We start from the raw sequence: 21462 nt of genomic DNA on the forward strand, positions 1-21462 counted from the left end.
GGCTACAGGAAAGAATGTAATTTTCCTACAAAAGTAGAAGGATGGAGAAAACCTCCCGAAATTAATGCTTTGGTTTGGAAAGAGGGAAACATCCCCACTTTCAAAAACAACTTCAGAATGGATTAAAGGAAATGTAAATTAAAAGAATCCTTTTCTGACAAGAAATATTACTTTTTTAAATATATGACCCCATGTAACCTCAGACCTGGGCTGCTCACTGTCGGAGCATCTGCCCTGTTTGTTCCAGCTGAACTCCTCAGGGTGATTTTGTCTGTGCATTGTCAGTGGTTTCTGTGTGGGGGAAGGATGGGAAACAGACTCATCCCAAGGTGCCTTGCGAATCGCCCATTTTGTCCTCCCTTTAACCTCTCAGGAGTTTGGGGTCAAGTTTCTTCAATAAAGAAGCTCTTCAAGAAGGGGTTTGTCAACTGAGTTTCTGCAAACTCCACCCCAGGTTGTTGCATAAGCTTTTAAAACAGGCACTGCTGGTTATGGGAGGAGTAAGGAGTGGGTTGATTCACTGAGCTGGCTAGAAGGGAAGGTGGTTCCCCTTCTTCTCAGGGATGCTATTACCCCTTGGCAGAGAACAAGATAATTTCCAGTCCCTCTTCCTGGTGGGATTTTCACTTTTACGTGCTCTCCAAGGAGACAGCCCTCACCTCCAGGCTATGAGGGTGAAGGGCAAGAAAGGCTGTTCTTGCTTTCTTCTATTGTATCTGTTTGTAAAAAAGACTTAAAAGAGGCAAAGAGAGGAAATCCCAGCACAATATGCCATTCTGCCCTCTGTGGACTCCCCATACCTTTTAACATCTTGACAGCAACTGTGATGGCCTTGTTTGGCTTGTCCTTATCAATCCCAATCGCTTCAGCCATCACCACTTGGCCAAAACACCCCTCGCCCAGTGGCTTCCCCAAGGTCAGGCTGGAGGGAGGAACAAGCAGGCACATTAGTGGGTACCAGCTGGTGACACCAGCAGCAGGCGCAGGGACCCCAACCTGTGGGTTGGACTCACCGAGAGCGTGCCAGTTCCCACTTGGGATCAGGAGGCAGCTCCAGCTCGGAGACGTTGGCCAACATGGGCCCATCGCTGGAGGAGAGACGTGTGATCCGGACAAGGGGCGTGTTGGAATTCATTGAAGAGTTGGACTCCAATGACACCTGCTTGGGTAGAGCAAATGAAGTGTTATTGCCACCTGTATTCCTACGGAAAGCAGTGCCTGAGATGGATCACTGAGGGGGTCTGAGCTATCTTTGCCTACCGACACCTTTCTGGTAACTTTGAAATGGGAAATCCCCCCCATCCTCCACCTCTGCCCCCATTCCTGCAGAAATTTTCTGATCTAGGCACTTGTGGTCAGGTTTTTAGCTGGTGGTAAGGAGGACCAGGTCTGCCAGTGCCCTTCAGCAGGCAGGAGGTACAATCCGTTCATTTGCTCTGTGTGCATCTCCACAGCACCTACAGGCTATTGAATGACTTTTCCTGTTCTGGCACCATAAATGCCCAACACGAGTTTGCAGCCAAAGCCATGGAATCTGTATCCGTCACTATGTGGTTTTACATGGTGCCATCTGCTCCTGCCTCTCTGCAATTACACATGGCAGAGCATCTCTAAGTGCATGGAGAACGAGGACCTTCTCCCACCTCCATAGGAATCGGTTCAAGCCACCAGTGACCTCTGTGAAAGCAGGACCAAGCACAATTAAATGTCCTCCTGCTCTCCAAAGGCCTGCTTCACCAGGGAGCCTGGACTAAACTGTTTCTTTGCAAAATGTGCTTTCTGTGGCATCCCCAGCTGCAGTGCCAGCCCCTCTGGGATGAGGACAACAGAAACGTGGCTGCTTGGGAGCTGCTCATAGACCAGAGTCAGCTGCCACCAGCTACTGCTCCACTGGAACAGAAATAAATGAGTAAAAGGGGGTTAAACTGCACCGCAGCCAACTTATGTCCCTCTTGGGCAATGATTTTCTGGTAGAGCTCCTCACCTAGAGAGAAAATTTCAAGTGGGACCAAAAAAAACAAAAGGAGGAGTGACGATAGGGGGGAATAGGAATCTTGTATCTACTTTCTGTTACCTGTCTCTTGAGTGGAAATTTGGAGACTTTCTGTACAGTAGGGGTGTTCATGGCTTTTTTGTTTGGCATTTTCATCCTGCAGATAATCACAATGACCACCACCAGGATGAAGAGAACAAAGCCAGTGCCGTAACTGAGAATGCCAGCGTACACTGAGCCTGAATCATCCATTTCCATGAGCTCCTCTGCTGCGGGGTGACAAGAGATGGCAGTCAGGACAGGGCACGCAACTACACACACGCAGTGCAAAGAATCTGGGGAGGACTTGCTCATCTACACCAATTTTTTGAGCAACTTGAGTGAGGGGATCCTCCCAGGCCAGTGGTTTACCACCTGTGGCTGCAGCTAAAACATTAGATTAGTTTGCCTTTTCTGGGCTAATTTTACTGCCATTTGATGCAACGCTGGGGTTTCTAAGAGTCTTCAGCTCACAGGTTGAAAATCACTGCTCTAGGCTGAAGGCACCTTCACATGTCTGTGCTGTCCCTCTGACCCAGACCTTGCTATCCCTGCACATCCACACCATGTAGCTGGACACCTTGGATGTGCAAAGGCTGCAGGACTGGGCTTTGCTGCACTTCACTCATTCAGCTTCTCCAGCAATGATTTCCACCGGACCAGTGCCTGCCCTGAGGGACCAAGGGGTTTGAAGGGCACCCATGGGTAAGGCATCACATAGGGAAAAAAACCTCACAAGGGTAATCATAGAATCACAAAATAGTTTGGGTTGGAAGGGACCTTCAAAATTCACCTAGTCCAACCCCCCTGCCATGAGCAGGGACATCTTCACCCAGATCAGGTTGCTCAGAGCCCCATCCAGCCTGGCCTTGAATGTCTCCAGGGATGGGGCAACTACCACCTCTCTGGGCAACCTGTTCCTTCTTACCATCCCCATTGTAAAAATTTCCTCCTCATGTCTGCACAATCATTTCATGAAAACTTAGTTCTGCTGAGAAAAAGCTGGAAGGTCTGGCCCAGGGGTGATGGCATGAGCCCATTGACAGTGGTTACCTGCTGGCAAGACTTTTTTGCAACCAGCAAAGCTCAGCTCTGATTCTCCCCTTGTTCCTTTCAGGACAGGCACGTAGACCAGAGGAAGGAGCCATGGTGGGACTGGTTTTCTGTCCCCCAAAGGTGTGTCAGCATCAGAGGAACAGCCAGCAGTGGGAAACTTTATAATGAAGTCATGCTGGCACAGCTAACTCACAAATGGCTTGCGTACACCACTGCTGCCCCAAAGCAGCATGTTCGGCAAGCAGGAGATTTCCCCTGGCAGCAGCAGGCTCCAAATTAGGTCTTCCGCAGCTGTGTTCAGGGGGACATGGGGAAAGGGCCATCGGTGACACCGGAGGCTGGACTACCCTGTGTCCCAGCTGTGCAGGGCTTGATCCTGCCAAGCGTCCATCTCTTCCTGTGGAGAAACGTTACCAGATCTCCCAGGATCAGGCACTATAGTTGGTGCCATGGATCTGTTGCCTTGGTTCACACCATCTTTCCTTCCGTAGTGTGGACAGGGGTTTACAAGGAGGGTTCCCCAGGTGACCTGTATCCTGCACCCTCTCCATGGTTAGCGCTCGGAGGCCTGCTGCTGCGCAGACGGCTGTCCTCCACAGCATCTGACTTCAATATAAAGTCCCACTTCAAGTTTTTTGTTGTTTTTTCCCCATTTGTTCTTTGCTTAAATAAGAGGTGTGAGTTCATACATTGTAAAAACATATGCGTAACAGTCGGATGAGACAGTATCAGGAGATGCTCAAAATAACAGAGACATTAGTCTTCTAACCAAAGGAAACGATTTCTCATCCAGCGGATGGCAGAAGCAGAAACAGGATCAGTTCAGCTATTTTAGAGCTGGCAAACAAACAGAGAAAAGACCAGCAGATCCCACCGGCAGCAGGGTTGGGCGTGGAGGAGACCCTCTTGTGCCCCAGTAAGAATGATTACATCCAAACCACCCGCACAGATAAAGTCAAGATTAGAAATGCCAAAGTTTCCAATTCCTAAACACATCCTGAGCTGGACATGTTGTGAGATGGACCTAAATGTGGTCTATGACTGGGTGACCCAAAGTAGGGTGTAAAGGATTTTGGGTGTCCTTTTAGTAAGGGTCTACTGAACACACTCCAGGTCTGTTCATGAACTCTCTGCAAGGCACAGAACCTTTGAGATTCAATATGAATATTGCTGGTGCTTTCCTAGACCATGCTCATGCCTTCCCCGTAGCTGGAGGCAGATTCTGCAGGTAAAGGGACAGCACAGCCTCATCACCCTCTTTTGGAAAGCAGATCCCTCTGTTGCATATTCTGCGCTGGCTTCATTGTCAACGAGAGCTTTTACACATGAAAGGACCACAAAACTGAGGTCACTCTGGCCTCGGGTTTCAAGCCCACTGCAGCTTTCATCGATCCCAGCTGGAGCAGGCAGCGTGCAATGCCCCTGGGATCCCGGGCTCCTGGGCTCTCTCTCCGGATGACTCTCCTCGACCTTCTGTTTGAGATCGCTATCATGGCCTGTTCATCCGTGAAGCGGAAATAATACCACAGGCAGGGAAGGGTGTACTCACACCAACCACTTATGCATCTAATTTTAGGTTAAGATATGAGGTTAGACAGAACGTTTCCTTCATAAGATGATCCACAGTCCATGTGCAATTTAGGTGACCTGGATCATCTGATGGGGAGGTTTCCTTCTCCCACTGGCAGTGTAAGAAGACAAAGCTCCTAATTTTGGCGCTTAAAGACAGTCTCCTAACAAAGAGGCTGTAAACACCTCTCTGTTATCTAGACAAAAAAAGACACTGAGCATTGGTTAGCATTATTGCAATAATAATTTAAATCTGGAGGTACAATGCAAAAAGTGTCATCTGTGAATAGGCAACAGAGGTTTTCTACTGTGTCAATTTGCCACCGGCAGAACAAATCCCAGAGGAGAGCCCTCCTTGGATAACACACCCTCTTCCAAACAAGGGGCAGTCTATGGGAACTTGGCATTTCTAAAGCAAAACATCAAAGCACCCTGGAGAAGGAAGGAGAGGCCAGCACAGAAGGAAATACCTGGTAGCACCGTCAGCCAAGCAGAGTGATGTGAGAACCCAATAGAATTCCCTGCGAGACAAGTATATTCCCCAGCATCCTCAAAAGTAACATTTCGCAAGTACAGAATCTCTAGCTCCTTATCCGTTGTGTTAACACCTGCTGTCTATGGGGAAAAAAAACACACACATATAGAAAGAGGGAAAACAGAGAATAAGCCACATTCCCAGCAAGTGTGAGGACACCACAGGCAAATTTCAAAAGCAGATTAAGGTTGTTTTGTATTTTTTTTCCAATGGCCCGTCTTTCACATTTATTTATTCATTCCCCTCTGCAGTTTGTAGTCAAAAGCAAAAAAAAAGTTCCCTTCACCAGGTTCTTACTCTGTCCCACTAAAGAAGCATGCAAGCAAAAGCATCCAAATGAAAAATTTACCCCACAATATGACTGACTTTGGGTTAGTAGGGTGAGTACAGGGGGGGAAAGAAAGATGATAAAAGGAAAGACAGAAACAAAGGAGAAAGGAGGGGAGATGTAGTGGGGAAAGATTCAAGTGCTGATCAGAGGAACATACAAACATTTTGTTTCATTAGTTCATTGAAAAATACAGAATTTTAGAATTTTTTCAGAGTGGGCATTTCAAAGCTGTATATTCACTACAAAGCCCTTGATGCTGTAGTAAAACTCTGATTACAAGAAGGTGCTCATAAGGAACACAGCATCAAATCCTCTAGGCTGGAGTCAAACCCCAAAGCCCATGAGATTGCTGCGGCTCTCTATTTGACATGTTTGCTTGCATGAGCCAATGTTGATATTTATTTCTCCATTACTTCTCCAAGGGACAAAACCAATCATATTGGTTTTATGGGTGAAAATCTTGAAATAGCTTGGTTTTCCAGAGCTTTGAACGTCACAGGTCATTAACATGCAATTCTGTTATCAGCACTCAATTGTAAGGAAGGGAAAGGAATAAAAGTGTAAAGAGTTGATAGTAAAATTTGACAGTCATTTTATTGTGGGAATTTTTCCATGGCAATTGCTGTATAGGCGTTACAATTTTGTAAAAAAAAAAAAAATTAGCAAGAAAATAAGATAAAGCCATTCAGCGTCAGTTGACAGGGTATAATACAAAATGAATAGTGATTTTAATCACTAGCTTCTTAAAAATGTTATAGCTCATTCTTGCAGTTGCCAGGGCCTTGGGACAGAGTCTGTGGTTTACCTGGTTTTGGTTTGCGAATGTGGAGCCAAAATGGTTTTTCGGCTATGCCTACGAAATTGTTGGCTCTACACAGATATTCTCCTTCATCTTGTTCTGTCACATTGAACAGATTTAGGTTAGCATCGGCTTCAGCGTTTTTACTGATCCAAGACTGCAGGAATAGACAGAAACCTGAACTTCAGTAAACCAAACAATACCTCCATCGCACCTACATTAGCTAGGATTGACTGTTCATGACTATTTTCTTTTTGGCTGTGGCGACATCCCCGGCTCACCCTGCGGTGAGGGACCTAACCCAGGACCTGGGCGAAGAATATAAGTTGCATTTGGCCCCCAAATCACATGCAGGTGAACTCCTTTCCCTTTGCTACCAGCACACATGCGATTTATTTTTTTAAAACAGACCGATTTCCCCACTTCTCCATCTGACAGCAGTCAATGGCCCTCAATAACTCTGCAGACAGGAGCACGAGAGAAAGGGCTTAAGGAGAGATTTGTGTTTGCAACCCGGCTCAGCAAATATTGTTTCAATTATCAGATTCCAAAATAGAATTTGGAAACAAAATATAAGCAGCGGCAGTCTGAAACTAGCTGCTGACTTTGCCTTTCAGAAATTAGCTGTAATTTTTTCCACTGCTTATAGGAGCCTCTTCTTTACTAAATAAAGTGGTGCATATAAATCAAACAAATTTCAGACTGTTAAGCAGGGTTTTATTTCTCTTCTTCCATGCTGCCACAACAGCACATCAGTTTGTTCCCTAAACAGTTGTTTTTATTTTGGTTGAAAATGCACAGCTGTTTTGGGTGGCCTCAGAAGTGGCCTAGGGAAAGCCTAGAAAAAAATCAGCTTCAGTTCTGGAAATTAAAATAAAGCAATTGGTCTTCTCATTTTTTGGACTTATGCTCTTCAGCTCAGTCTTGGCGTCTTCAATTTCAAAGCCCAATCATGCCAATGTGACCCGCAGCCCATTAATATCAACAGGGCTGCCAGGTCTGATCCAGGTTATTAGGAACTGAACCCAGAGGTGGCATCACAGAGGAGCCCCGATGTCCACGTTTGATGGCAAACACCACTGGTTTTGACTTGATCTCATCTCTAAGACTTACATGCTGGCAAGTTTGTCTTTCCTGACTAGTGGGGAAACGTGCCTGCCTGCTGTTGCTGCCTTGTTTATAATTAAACCGGGCATGTTTCAATGCAGAACATATAATTTAATCCTTGACAAAGCTTGGGCACAGTGTTGCCAGCCCCCCCTCCGTAACTGGAATGCATTTAGTGCTCTTCTGCAAAGAAAAAGGAGTTTCTTTTGATCACAAATTAACCCAGGCTTTCAGGAACTGATGCAGGTGATGGCTTGGTTTTGTCAGGCTGTTTAAAAAATGTGTTGAAAGTCCGGCATTCAGTTTATCCATCTGGAGTGGGGTGGATGTTCCCCCCCCATTTAGATGTGAAGGGGAAATGTCACATGCTGGGCATCTCTCAGTCCCCCTCACTCCGATGGAGACCGGGATACCCCCCATATATAAACTGCCCCACAGCAGCTCCTACGCTCCAAAAAATCTCCTGAAAGCAGGAGGGAAGGGCAGGCTGATAAAAAAGCCTTATCTCCCTGCAGGCAACAGAGCATCGGGGCAGGGCAGAGCCCTTCCCAAAGCAGCTGGTAACAGCTCCCTGCTCCGGCAGCGCGGCCGGGATGCTGGGTCAAAGCAACAGCACCACGTGGCGCCAGGGGAACAAGTCCATAAAACCAAAGGACTGGCCCCAAGATGTCAGTGAGAGATTTTATCAGATCTTTCTTTAAAAAAAACCCAAGCACACACGCATTAAAGAAAAAAAAATATATATCCCTGCAAAGCTGGGTCTGATACAGCTCCATGAAGGCCCAGTACTGGCGCACAAAAGATGCATCCCAAAATGGAAATGCTCTGTGCCCCAGCGCTGATGCCGGCATTAATACAATTCAAAGCATTCCTGATTAACCAGAAGTAGTAAATAGACGTGTGCTGGTCCTATTCAGCAAAAAAATAAAAACCAAACAAAACTTGTGCTTTCAAACGCCTGCCTGTGCTCCCCTTCGAGGAATGCGGAGCCTTTGCCGTCCACAGAAGAGAAGGTATTTGGCAATTCTAATTACCTAGCCACCCCGGTGCCGCTCCAACTTAATTTTAAAACACTATTTATACGGACTATTTATATGTTCTTTGCCACAGCAAAATGGGAGCTTGTGCTTGTGACACAAGGCACTGTTCGCAGCGGCTCTGCAAACTTCCAAAAGGTAGAACTTTATCCCACGGGGACCACACACGGAGCTCAGAGACTATACTAGATGGCATGTGACACAGCCAGCTATTCAGAGCTTGGTTCTGGGCTGTGAAACCAGGGGGAAATTCAAATATGCATAATTCAAACACATTTGGAGGGACGGCAAGAAAATAAAACGTTTTATCAACTCGCGAGAAGCGCGTGTTGCCAATCCTGAAGAACTGTCTCCAGCCATTTCTTCCAACCAATCTGTTATTTCAATCTGTGTAATTATTTCCAGGGTCTCTGGCTTTTATTATCATGTATCTGGCTGAGTTACAGTTTTGTAGATGCTGCTTGATAAGTGGGGTTTTTTTAACAAAGAGAAGGGTGTGTGCAGCAGGATGTGCACAGGGAATGTCCCTGCACAGGACAACCTCGGCTTGAAACTGCAGCGACAAAACCTGCTTTCAGCTATAATGCAGAGCCAGAAAACTTGCATTTGGCCCTATATATTTAAATAAATACCAACATAGGATGCCTTTAATTATGAAAAGAAAAAAAAAAGGGATTTTAAAAGTCCAAAGTGCTTTTCACTCTCTATTATCTACTTTTTATATTTGCATACGTCGAGGGGAAACCAGACCCACTGGCTTTGTTCTGGCTGTAATCTGGAAGCTGCCTTTCCAGAAAGCATTTTACCAAGCAGAGTCTTACTAAGTGAGTTTTTGCTCAATTAAAAACAAAAAAAAGGATAATAGCAATGCTCACAAATGTTAGTGGCTGGAACAACACTATCTTGGCTCTCAGGTGCTGGTAGTTCAGCATTATTTAGTATGTGCACGCTGCAGTATGTTTACTTGGTAAAGGGAAGAATGTGTTTTACTTGGGAGCCTTTTGTTTTAATAAGCCCCAAAAATGCCTCTAGTGAAGCTGTAAAAAAGGGTTATTTTTACAATTTTAGGTCCAATGCAATCTGACAGCTTCTCTTATATTATGCTGCATTTCTCAGAGCTGCCTCAGCTCTTACAACTACTTTGCTTATCTGTGCCACTACAGTAGTTGTGTTATCTCACAAACAGAACAGTCTGCAACATCAACTTTAGGGCATTTTTGCTGTACCCCCTCCAAAAAGCAGAGTATTCCACTGCATGGGCTTAAAGGAAAGAACAATCCAAACAGCTGTCCTTGGCTTATTCTAATGATTTTTTTTTCTTATAGGCACAAAATAGTTACAGAAAATGAGACCTTGAGCTCCCAAAAATCTGATTTAAACAATGATTACCTTTCTAAGAACTGTGGCATTGAAAATATTCTGTTCGGAGTTTCTGGTTTGTATTTCACTGCTAGTCTAGGGCTTATTTATAAACATGTAAATAAAGTTTATGGCTCCCATTGACGGTGAGCATCTCTACCCAGTGCTGATCTCTGTTGCCCTGAGTACGGCAGTGGGTTTCTCTGAGGGGCATCCCCACAATGTGGCTGCCGTCTCTGTGACACCGAGACCGAAGCAGAGGAAGGACTGTCCTGAGGGTGAGAAGGAGGAGCATGGACCGACCTTCAGCACTGTGACATAGGGCGTCCCATCGGGTCCATATTTGCTGCCGTTGACTTCCACGTGTTTCAGCCACTGGATGTGAGGCTGGGCATCGCTGTAGACCTTACAGTGAAACTCCACATTGCTCCCTACCACCACGGTCTGGTTGGCAGGGAGCCCTGCTTGTAGGATTGGTCGGTGGGGTGACCTTTCTGAAAAAAAGAAAATAAAATCCTAATTTACCTGTACTTCCTCCAGCAGGGATTCTCCTCTGAAGCCTTCATCTCTTGGCTTTTCAGCAGAAAAGGTGCAGGCTGGGATTGTCCCCGCCTAAGTGTCCTGGCCACCACTCTACACAATTCTTCTTAAGCCAAACAGAGAAGAACCGCTTGGGAACAGAGGAGACATCTCAGCCCTGCCATTCCTTCTGGCCCCTCTGTAGACCAGATACTTAACTTATTGATCACAGATATGAGGCTGAATTGTTGGCCCAAAGGAAGCCAGAAGACACATGATCCAGCCCTTGGGGAAAGCAATCAAGCTCCCACTTCCCATATCCCATCACACGCCCGTTCAACCTCACCACGGATCAGCTGTTGAGGGAAAACAGTGAAATCTCACCTAATACATCAAGCTGGTATGTGTGCCTAATATTGCCATATTTGTTCTCCACAACACAGGTGTAATTTCCTCGGTCTGACGGCACAACACTCTCCATCACCAAGCTCCACTGCTGGTGTCGCAACTAGAAGAAGAAATCAAATCATCAAGCTTGTGGTCTAGTGCCATCATCACCAGACCATTCAAACCAGTGAACTATCAGTGAACGTCTAGACACTTGGCCAACATGAACAGGCTGCAGAGTATGCCTGAACATCACAAGGACCCATTTCAAGGGTCATTAAAGGCTTAATGTGAAAGGGAATTAAGACCGATGCATGAACAATGCAACGCAATGTAACATGCTGAGATTGCAATGGGGACTTGTAAATGCTTTCACAACCATAACAGTACTGAAACCAACTGACAGCTGAATGTGGCATCCCCCATTAGAATAACAATTTCAGAAGGCATCAGCTAAGATAACTTTGTTCCACCGGTCCTCTCTGCCAGACCGCTCTGGTCCAGAGACTGTCAGCTCAAAATATCACACTCTTGTCTGTGGACCTTTACCAACTGCTACATATAACCCACTAGATGACTAGAAACAATAAAGATCATGCTTCTTTCCCCATCTATGTCATATTTTAAAGATGTGTGCTATGGAGGCAACAGGGCATGGCATCTGTCTCAACAGAAATGGGTGATCAGGACTAAGTTAGTCCCCTAACTTCCTTGTAAAAAACAGGAGAAAACATGTCCAGCCTCAACTGTGGTCACTAGGATGCCTGGTCAGCCCTTCTCTTTTGGCCCCAAGTTTTATACCAGTTGGTTTTCTGGATGTGGCTCATACATCCAGAGTTGTTGCTCGTTCAGTAGCAGAAGGGAAAGAACAACCCTTGTCTCCGTCCTGACCTGGTCCCCTGTGCTCCCAACTGGAACGTTTGTTTCTAATGAATATAAAGGAAATAACGCATATGGAAAGCAAATCTTGAATTAACACAGAAAGCAACCAACACTCACAAAGATGACTTCAGGATGCAGAGTGCATGAAAGCTCTCTAAATCTCTGGATATTAATTTGATGCCTTCTGCCGCCCAGAGCAGAACACTTAACTTTAATAAACATTTTGAAGGTGACTCCAAGGACACAGAAGCAGGAGATTACAATAATGCTGTGCTACAGAATGTCAAGGGCTGATGGAAAAAACAAGGGTGTAATTGCTCCTGGAGGTTTCTTGCTACAGCAGGTGAACTCAAATATGAAGTCATTTAACCTCTTCTGCTACACATAAATTGCATCCACATGCTTTCTTTTAAAGGGCCAAGTCGCAATTAAAGCCAGAATTTTGTAAAAAGAAGGTTTAAAGTCATAGGACTAGACAGCTTAGTCAGAAGATAAGCAAGCAAAAGCCATTTAACAATGACCCTTGCTTTGTAGATCTGTGTCCCCAGGAACAGCACTGCTGAGCACCCCACTTTTGAGACACCATTGAATATATTATAGTATTTCCTTTCATTTCAGGTTACAGGTTATACAGAAATCTCGGTTGCAGCAGATGTCTGGTCAGCTCTGACTGCACCCTCTGCCCACCCAGGACAGCACAGATAGAGCTCAATGCAAACCACTATTACACCTTTTGTAAAGCAACATCCCACTTGGTGTATCTCTGCAAGAGCACAACAATTCCAGGTAACAGGAGCTCTTGAGAACAGAGAGCCCTGAACGTACCAGACTGTCAAGGAAGTTTCAATGCAAATTTGTGGCTGCTCAGTGGCTCATTTCCATACTGGCTTGTCTCACAGTTGTGTCTAAAGACTTCATTTAATCTACTTTTCAGCATTGCAAAACATTTGCCTCTGGAACCCCTAGGAGACACTCCAAGGAAATGGGGCTACAGACATATGGATGACTCCCTAGTCTGACCTGTATAAAATCAGGTCCAAATCAGGTGTTTTACTTGGGATGTACTTTCAAAGACACCTTTATGACACTTTCAAAGAACTTATCTATGTCAGGTTTGTGATGGGGACTTTGAAACAGAGAGCAGAACCTGGGGGGCACAGACTCATGGGGCAGAACTTGTGTGGAAACTCCTCTACAAGCAGCAAGAGCAGCAAGATTTTCTTTTTTAGGTTGAGACTGGTGTCTAGATTTAAAGGATAATAAAAAGGGGTGCTCCCAAGTTAGGATAGTCGTCATACTTGATAAAACACTAGAAACATAAAGTGACTTATTGCAGGCATTAATCAAGCCAGTGAGATACTGGAAATCCCTCTGGTTTATTTGGTGTTGTCATTCTTGGCTCCTTGTGAAACAAACATTTGCAGACACACTTGGAACCTCAGTGGTGTTTGCCAGACTGGTATGCAAGTCAGTGCAATGGTCTGGGAAGGGATAATCCTCTACCTCCCTTCCCCCTCCATCTTCCCTTCTAGGGTCATTTAACACACACAGGCTTACGATATTAGAGATTCCAACAAGGATTTAACCATTAATGCTCTTTGGGAAATTTCATATGATAAGTCATATGAATTTCTTTACCAGTTAAGGATGAACTGTAACAAAACTAGGTTAGTCTGAACTTCATGTTTTCAACACCCGCTCATCTTTCTTGCAGACTTTACAATCACACAGGATCTAAACACCATTTTCAGGAGGCAGAAGTGGAAGAGTGGTCACCTTTCATCTGCTGACCACAGACCTTTCGCAATCAATGTTTAAACTCTTCCACACGCTGAGAACAAACGAGAACATTCCCAGCTCAAGGATTTCTGGGTTAAGAGATGAAGTAAGCCAACCAATTTCTGCCAGAACTGGATCTTGCCCATTCTTTTCAAGCTGCTTAATCCTGTTATGAAGCTAAGTTGTAACAGGGAATTTAAATCTTAAATATATGAGATACTGAGCATGTTTTCAATCCCTTTTTTTCTGGCTAAAATCTCAGCTGATATCCATCAGTATATTTATAGTGGATGAGATTTACATTACACTACTTACATCTAACTACGGCTCAAAAGCAAAAGCAAGCAAATTAGGGAAGGAAAATTACAAAGAGAGAAAGATGTCTTTATAACAAGAAAGGGAAAAAGAACTACACCTAGACAGATAGAGAGCTTAAATCAATCTTGCTGTAATTGGCCTGACATTGCCTTCAATAGCTCTTTAAGCATCAGCTTGTTGCTGGAAGATGCCCCTAGAGAAACAAAGCACAGCGATGGCAAAGACTCACTACCGTGTTGCAGAGGATGAAACGTGTCAATTTAAACTCAAGGATAGATTAAAACCACTGGGAAGTGGGTAGGGGAATTGCTTTCAGCTTCAGATTTTATTCTGCAAGCATAATTTAGTGCAGCTGATGTCACATAGTTTTGTAAAAAGCCGCTCGAACAGCACACGCAAGCCTGAAAACACTTCATGATGATCCTTACAGCCTGCAATTAGTAAAAGATGCTTGTGCTTTGCGAACATTATCTGCCAAAAGGCTGTTTACCCACAGCAGTTTCTTCCTCGCTTCTTTTTTCTCCTTAACTTTTTAGAAGGTCTAAACCTGAGCGTGTCCTCAGCCTCCTCCAGGCTGGAGCAGGGACAGGGCTGAGGAAGGAGCTTCAAAGGCTTCACTGAAGCAATCACAAAAGGCTCTTTCAGGAACAGGTCTGAGTTAACAGGAAAGAAACGGCCCAAAACTGTGGGGAGGGAAGACTTTTTTTAATCCTTTTCTGGTTTCTGGAGCCCGGCACGCTTTGCATGCCTAGCCCCCTTCCAAAATGCCGCAGATGTGGGAGGCATCCGCACACAGCTATTCAGAGTGCTGGTGAAGATGCCTTCCTAAAAATCACCTTCTCTCCGTAGCAGGAGCGCAGGGATATGGCAGGGCTGGCAGAATGCAGGCAAAAATTGCTGCTCTGGAGATATTTATTATAATTAGCTGCTGCTAGTTTTATTCTCCCCAATACAACCAGGAAGGAGACCAACTCAAAAGGACAACGTAATAACAACAACAAAACCAGAGCAGAACAGATTTTCCTGTTAAAATCCTGCCATAATTCATCATATACAGTAGCATAGAAACTTCTAGCTAATTAAAACATCTGAGTGCAGTGGGGTTTTGTGTCCCTTAGCTCTATCTCTAAACACAAGCCAGAGCATTTTCCAGAACACGTTATGGTAGGAAGGAAGGAGGGAGAAAAAAGCAGCCAAGGAGCAGATGCTATTAGTCTGGCTACAAGGGAATCCAACATTTGACCAAGGGTCAGTGATTTATACCACAAGAATGTTAATGACCACCAGCACAACAGTCCAGCTCTTTGGTGAGGTCCTTCCTAAACCTTCAAAGGATGCCGAGTCGGTTTTCCTTGAAAGCTGGGCATAGCTATGGCTCAGTCTAACATGTCTCCACACACTGGGCTGATATCCAGAAATTATAAGTTTCTGCTCCTGCTTTCTCATCCCTGTCCACAATGAAACCATAAACCCAGCCCCATTTTTACCTGGTCCCTGAATGACCACTACAGACAAACGTATAGCGATTTACCCCTCAATTCAAAGGGACAGCAGCCATTTTTAACACTTTGGTGTTGAAAAACTTTCAAAACTACAAGAAAACACCCCTAACCCCACACAGTTGGGATCTTGCTCTTCCATGTACCAACGTTAAGCACCTTGAAACACAATTAAACAGAGATCCAAACCAAAGTCTTACCTTGATGCCTCCGATCCTATGCTCTCCCTTGAACTCCTTGCCATTTTTCAGCCAGTAGATGGAAGGAGTTGGGTTTCCACCCGCCGGACATCGGAAGCGAACGGTGTTGGCAGCGGGAACTGCCAGCAGCTTCTTCTCCATCTTATCTGGCCGGGTCCAGAAGGGGACACCTGAGAAAGGAAAGACCAAGTTGAATGGGCCCATTTCTGCCGCGGAGGATATCAGCTGGTGAGCAGATGCATTTGAGGAGGCTTTGGCATGTGTGGAGTGACAGTTAAATTGCTACCTGCTGCAGTTAAGATAAATGACACAGAAATGCTTTCCAGCTAAATGACTCTGATAGACGTAGACAGGGTGTTTGTATTTTAGGTTTGTGATGAAAGGTTCATGACCAGGTTCTTGTTTCAGTAATGCCAGTATAAATCTAGAGTAGCTGCTTTTAAATCAACAGGGAGAGTTATCCCAGATCGGGATGAGAATCTGGCCTCAGCCTGTGAAAAGATACAGATGTACCTTCGGGACAATAGTAGCCAAGAAGCATGACCAGCAGAAAGATGTTGGAACTGTAAAAAAACGTTCATGGGCCAGTAAGGGAGCAGAGAAGAAATGTTAGCTGAGTACACTGGAAAATTTTGCTTTGCAGTGAGCACAAATGTAGTGTGGCCTCCTTAAGGGAAAGAAAGAAAGAAAAAAACCAAAACAGTGCCAAACTGGTTTATCATGTTTATGTTCTTTTAGTACAAGTGATTTTAGTTTTAAAGATTCATGTTACCTTTGAACAGGGATAAGTTTTAAAACACCAGTGTTAGCATGAGATACAGTTTATAATCTGCCTCAAGTACAGCGCTGTTTCTTGGCTGTGTTACAAACATTACGTATTAACTCCAAATTAAGGCAGCAGCAGCAGCAAACTCATTATAATGGGAAGAAAGAGAGAGAAAGTTTTTTAAAAAAGCCTCCCAAGCTTTCATTTCTGCTTAAGGAAACACTTGCAGAGCTGCAGGAGGGATGTTTCCGCTGCCATGCTGGGGGCCACATCCAGCCCCCCAGCTCCCTGCTCCACACCAAGGCCAAAAGGAGATGGGGGCAGACAGGATTTGGAATGCAAAATAGCAAAGAGGAGGCCAAAGGCTGTAACTGGCATCTCCTCCCGATGGGGAGGAAGCACCCACAGAGAACCCAAACCCACTGCTCGCAGAGACCTTTGTGCTTCTGGCCAAGACAAACTGAAGGTGTCGGTCCTTCAAGAACTGCCTTGGAGAACAGGACGGCCACCAAAGCTGTCGGGAAAGCGTTGCTGCTGGCCTCTCCCGCAGTGGTGAGGATGCTCAGGAACACCAACCAGCACCACGGCCTCATCTCAGTGCTGCTCTGGAGCCTCTGCAATCCCCTTCCCCTTAATTACAAGGGTGTACAAAGTTTTTCCTCCTGTGGCACCCCTCCGACATGCAGTTGAACTGCTCACTTTCTCTAGTGCTCCCTAATACACTTGGCCCCAATGTGTTTGGCTCCATAAGACCTAACCCATTGCAATTCTAGGTAAGTCAGTGATGAGCCCACCTTAGTCTAAGTCACCAGTGTCCCCCATGCAGGCTTCCTGCTGCATTTCAGCTCCCAGGATTTCGGAGGCAAGGTCATCTAGCACAGCCAAGGCGATCCATGCACCCATGAATTTTTAGCACACGCTAACACTCTCCGCATGCCCCCCTCTCTCCATGGTTCCTTGTGAAGCCCAGCTGGCTATGGAACTGGATGTCAGGAGCTACCTCCGGGAGGCCCTTCATTTGCTGGAGACACCCCTGTTGGATGCATCGCTCTTGTGTCTCATCTGTTTTCACACCTCTGCAGCTGGACACCTGCATGTAGGTACCACCCCAGTGAGGGAAATCCAGCTTCTGCCCTCACACTGCCTTGCACAACATGCCGTGATGCCTATCAGCGTCAGCTCCACGTATCAGAGGGATCTGGTGCTCACCCATGCCGCGTACGCCTCATTTTTTGAACAATGAAACTGCTTAAGGCCGTTTTCTTGCCGGGATGGCACTTGAACAGGAGTAAAGCTGGCACAAACAAAAGCAAAAGGGGGAATCCCTGCAATTCTCATGCTCCTGCAAAATCACAGCTACAAACTTTGCAGTAAACAGACTGCACATCCAGGAGAGGCCTCAAATGCTAATGTGGGCTAAAGCAGGACGTCATGTAGCCATCTACCTTCCAACATCTGAGCTTAGAAAAATGGCAGAACTGCACAAAAAAAGGAAATTAAAAAAAAAAAAGTTAGAAGAGTGGGTGCTAAATAAATAAATATCAGGTCTTGACGGTAAAGGAAGATGCTGCTATTGCATGGGTTGGGAAGGGCAGAAACCAAGCAAAGGCTGGGCAAAAGCCCAGGAAGCAGCAGGGGGGTAAATCTGGAGATCAGTTGGGGTGGTGTTGGGAAGGCTGAAGAGGAGGGAGCTGCAGAAACCATGTTGGGAGACATCTGGTGCTTGGTTTCCAAAGCACAGGCTATTTTCTGGCCAAACGCTTCCTTTTGGCAACGCACCCTGATTTCCCGGGGACTTTACAGGAAGGTAACGGGGCTACAGGGGAGAGTTCAGGGAAAGGCCAGGCATGGATGGAAAAGTCCCCCTTCGCCGGCGCTGAGAAGGGCAGCCGAAAAACCTGTTTATTGTTTGATTAACGTATCTGCCTACAATAAATCCCATTTTATGGCACAGGGGTGTAACTAGATCGCATCATGGCCACCCCGCCAGGACAGGGCTCCTCCTTGCACTGTGTTTTGGGGGGGTTTTCCCTTTTCCACATAGGCTGCATGTGCTGCAGTGTGACATTTCACCACGTTTTCTCACACAAAAGATGCGTTTGAATCTCACAGGAGACCCATCAACCCACTGGCTGCAAATTTTGCCACAGAAGCCAAGCGGGATTTTGCCATCAAATATCAGAGAGGAGCAAGATGGGGCTCAGGAAAGTTTCCAGCTGGGGATATTCTCCATTTGGAGCAAAGGCAGGATCTGCTCCTCCCTCCTGCAATTAGACACGGCTTCTTCTCCAAGAGCCTCCCCTCCGTTTGGGTACTCTTCTATGCGATTTGAGGCTTGCCAGGGCTGGGCACCTTTGGATTCATGTGCCAAGATTCAAACAACCACGGCATCGCTCTCAAGTCAAACTGGAACTGGAATAAAGTGTCTATGCATTGAAAATGATGCCTTTGTTCTCACTTGAAGGAGCAGCGAACAAAACATCACTGCTTTCAGTTTGCTGTGCCCCTAGAGTCCTGTCATTACTGCTTTTTAAGGGGTTGAAAATGTTGCTAACTCTTCTTTTCAAGCAAAGCTTGCAAAGCTCCAGGGAGTTTCAGGAGTGAGGAAGGAAGAAGGATGAAAAACAGAAAAAATTTCAAGACCCGCTCTCTCTAAATTAATTACAAGTAATGATTTTGCATGTGCAGGTGTGAAAAAAAAGGGGACCCACAAACATTATCACTGGCCCTTTCTCATCATCAAACACTAAGCCCAAGGGTCCATTTTGTTCGTCAAAGACACTGGCCACCCATCCGACTGGAATGACCAATTAAAAAAAACCAAGAGCAATACTTGGAATAATTAATATAGCCAAGCGCTCATTTAGCAATTAGGAGCTGCCACAAAGTTCTGTGGCAGACAGAATCAACCCTAATTGTGTAATTTCCTCAGCTGACGCCTCCAAGTACATAGCCAGATTTAATTAGAGATTATAGGGGCTCTTTGAAGGTGCTGGGGCTACGCAGCAGGGGCTCCAAACAAACAGATACAGAGGGGTAGGGAGCACTGGGGCAGAAGAGTAGTGTGTGAAAAGGGAGTTTTGGTTTTGTTTCAGGGCCGGGAAAAACAGCTGTAGAGAACAGAGGTATTGGAAAGCCTCTTTTCACAAAGGCGGATCGCGGTTTGTGACAAGGCCACAACAAATGGGCCGGCGATTTGAAGCTGCTGAAGTTCCTCTTTCTTCTTCCCTGCTGAGTCAGGCACTACACGTGGAAGGCCTCTCTCGGTGCTCTCCGAGAGTTTTTGCACCAAATATTCATACATTTTAGGGCAAATTTCCTCTCGTTCTCTTGCTTTGGTATTTCCAGCTCCCACTATTCAATAATTTGGGGTCAAACCCCCAGAATTAACAAGATTTGCTTCAAACTCCTGATGTTATTAGAATCAGCTCGCCAAGTTCTTATCTATAAATATAAGGATAATAAACTCTCTTGAACAACACAATTAAGCCAGAAAATTAACTTATCACTGCAAGGGGAGAGCAGACAAGGTTTTTGTTCAGTGATGTGTAATATGGCAACACGTAGTGAGCCAGTCCTGGATGGATTAGCTCCCCCTAAATATGAATGACTCTCGATTATTTTTCTCTTGCATGAAACCGTGTTTATTACCTTCATTCCTGTAGCTACTGACCATGGCTACATCTGATGTCCAAGCAGGGGCTCATACACCCCCTTAGTAGGGCATGTTTTTGCCACAAGAGATGGAGGACACAAATCTTTGGGCTGTCCATAAGACATGTCAATGGCTACACCTACATGTCCACCTGCTGCCCGGGATGGTCCTGCAGCCCCTGTCCCCGGTGGGATGTCCCAGCACTGGTGGTCCTAGGGTTAAAAACACAGCTCCCCAGACTCAAAAGAAGAGCTGTGAAGGTTATCCAGAGGGTCTAATGTCAAACGAAGCAACATAAAGTACATCCACATTGCGACACGCCATGAGGTTTTACCGCACTGGCACATTAAGCTGATCAACTGCTTTTAAAGCAGAAGAGAATCCAACCTTTTTATAACGAGACCTTTAAGCAAAGCCAGTCGTTACCTTCAAGTCTAAAAAAAGAGACAGTTTTGAAGTCAAGAAGACCCAGAACACAGGCTATAAATACATGTGGCAAAAAGTGTGTTCTCCTTTTCAGTGAAGAAAAATGTGTCTTTCTCTACCATAAACCAACTGATGTTTTGTGATACCTGTTGCTAAGAGATGGGGTTTACTACAAACCACATTAAAAAAAAAGCACAAAAAGATTAATTGTGCTCTTCAGAACCTGCTCTGCAGCAGGAACAAATCCTGACCAAACCTGACTATCCCTGTGCCTCTACCAGGCTCCTGGAGGCATCGGGAGCCCTGAGCACCTCTGCAAAGGTGCGGGTCACCTCACAGGATCTGGTCCTTAATTAGAAGCTATTGGAAAACCACTAACTGCTGCCGATGGGTCGTCTGGCAGTGTAAGCCACCATTACTGTCCACATACTGCACGACACAGCAGTATGAATTTATTACAGTGGGAGACCTGTTTTAAAGAGTCCTGCATCTCCAAAGCTATGGGCAGGAGAAATTTTCCAGTCATGTTGAATTTCTGCCAATGTAAATAGCTGATTGAGAGTTCAAATGCAAGACATTTATTTATTAAAAACACATACGCACAGGCAGCTAGCTTTGCAGAAATATAAAGGCCATAATAAAACACAACACTAACCCCTCCGAAGCATGTAATGATCCTGATTAATGCTATTGCACTTAAAGAAACAAGCACTGGGACTGAAAGAGAATCAGTGTAAAAGCTCTAAGAGGCTCCATCCTGGGGGCTCTCTTCCCCATGTGAGCAAAAGAAAAAGCCAGTACTGCCAAAGAGGTTGTTCCCACTTATGGCATCAGTAAATTTGGCCCTTGGCTAGCGAAATGTTATGCCTTGCCTCCAGCCAAGATGCTGGTAAAGACCAGAATCAAACTAGCTAAAAATAAAACAGGCCAAGGTTTGCAATGGTATAAAACTGGTGTAACATCAGTGTAATAAAAAACAGTAAGTGGGTTAATCTGGTTTTATATGCAAAGAAAGTTTATAACTCTGGCTCATCAGATCAGATTCGCAGAATCATGTTCCCAAAAATAAAAAATCATGCTACTGGTGCTGTAAGATATTATAGCAGCAATATCACCTTAGCAGCTGTTTCTAAACTTCTAGGTAAACACCATCATGGTACCAGGTCAAGAGAGCTGGTTCTCCCCATCTTAAGGTTGGTGATTTCA

At 45.3% G+C, this 21462-nt stretch overlaps 1 protein-coding gene across 2 annotated transcripts in view; it reads right to left on the bottom strand.

Annotated features, from left to right (window-relative positions):
• The window catches only part of FGFR3 (fibroblast growth factor receptor 3), a 57789-nt gene that overhangs the window by 9291 nt on the left and 27036 nt on the right, over positions 1 to 21462 (bottom strand). Inside the window, exons 5-11 of one of the 2 annotated variants that reach the window (XM_082050402.1) lie at positions 15410 to 15579; positions 10729 to 10852; positions 10129 to 10319; positions 5128 to 5272; positions 2075 to 2262; positions 1014 to 1159; positions 801 to 922 (exon numbers count right to left, since the gene is read on the bottom strand). In XM_082050402.1, the coding sequence (XP_081906528.1) occupies positions 801 to 922; positions 1014 to 1159; positions 2075 to 2262; positions 5128 to 5272; positions 10129 to 10319; positions 10729 to 10852; positions 15410 to 15579 (1086 nt within the window). Of the gene's footprint in view, positions 1 to 800; positions 923 to 1013; positions 1163 to 2074; positions 2263 to 5127; positions 5273 to 10128; positions 10320 to 10728; positions 10853 to 15409; positions 15580 to 21462 lie in introns of both variants that reach the window. The other variant, XM_082050401.1, reaches the window with a different exon arrangement.

The sequence above is a fragment of the Streptopelia decaocto genome (genome assembly GCF_964273445.1).
Source record: "Streptopelia decaocto genome assembly, chromosome: 4".
NCBI lineage: Eukaryota > Metazoa > Chordata > Aves > Columbiformes > Columbidae > Streptopelia > Streptopelia decaocto.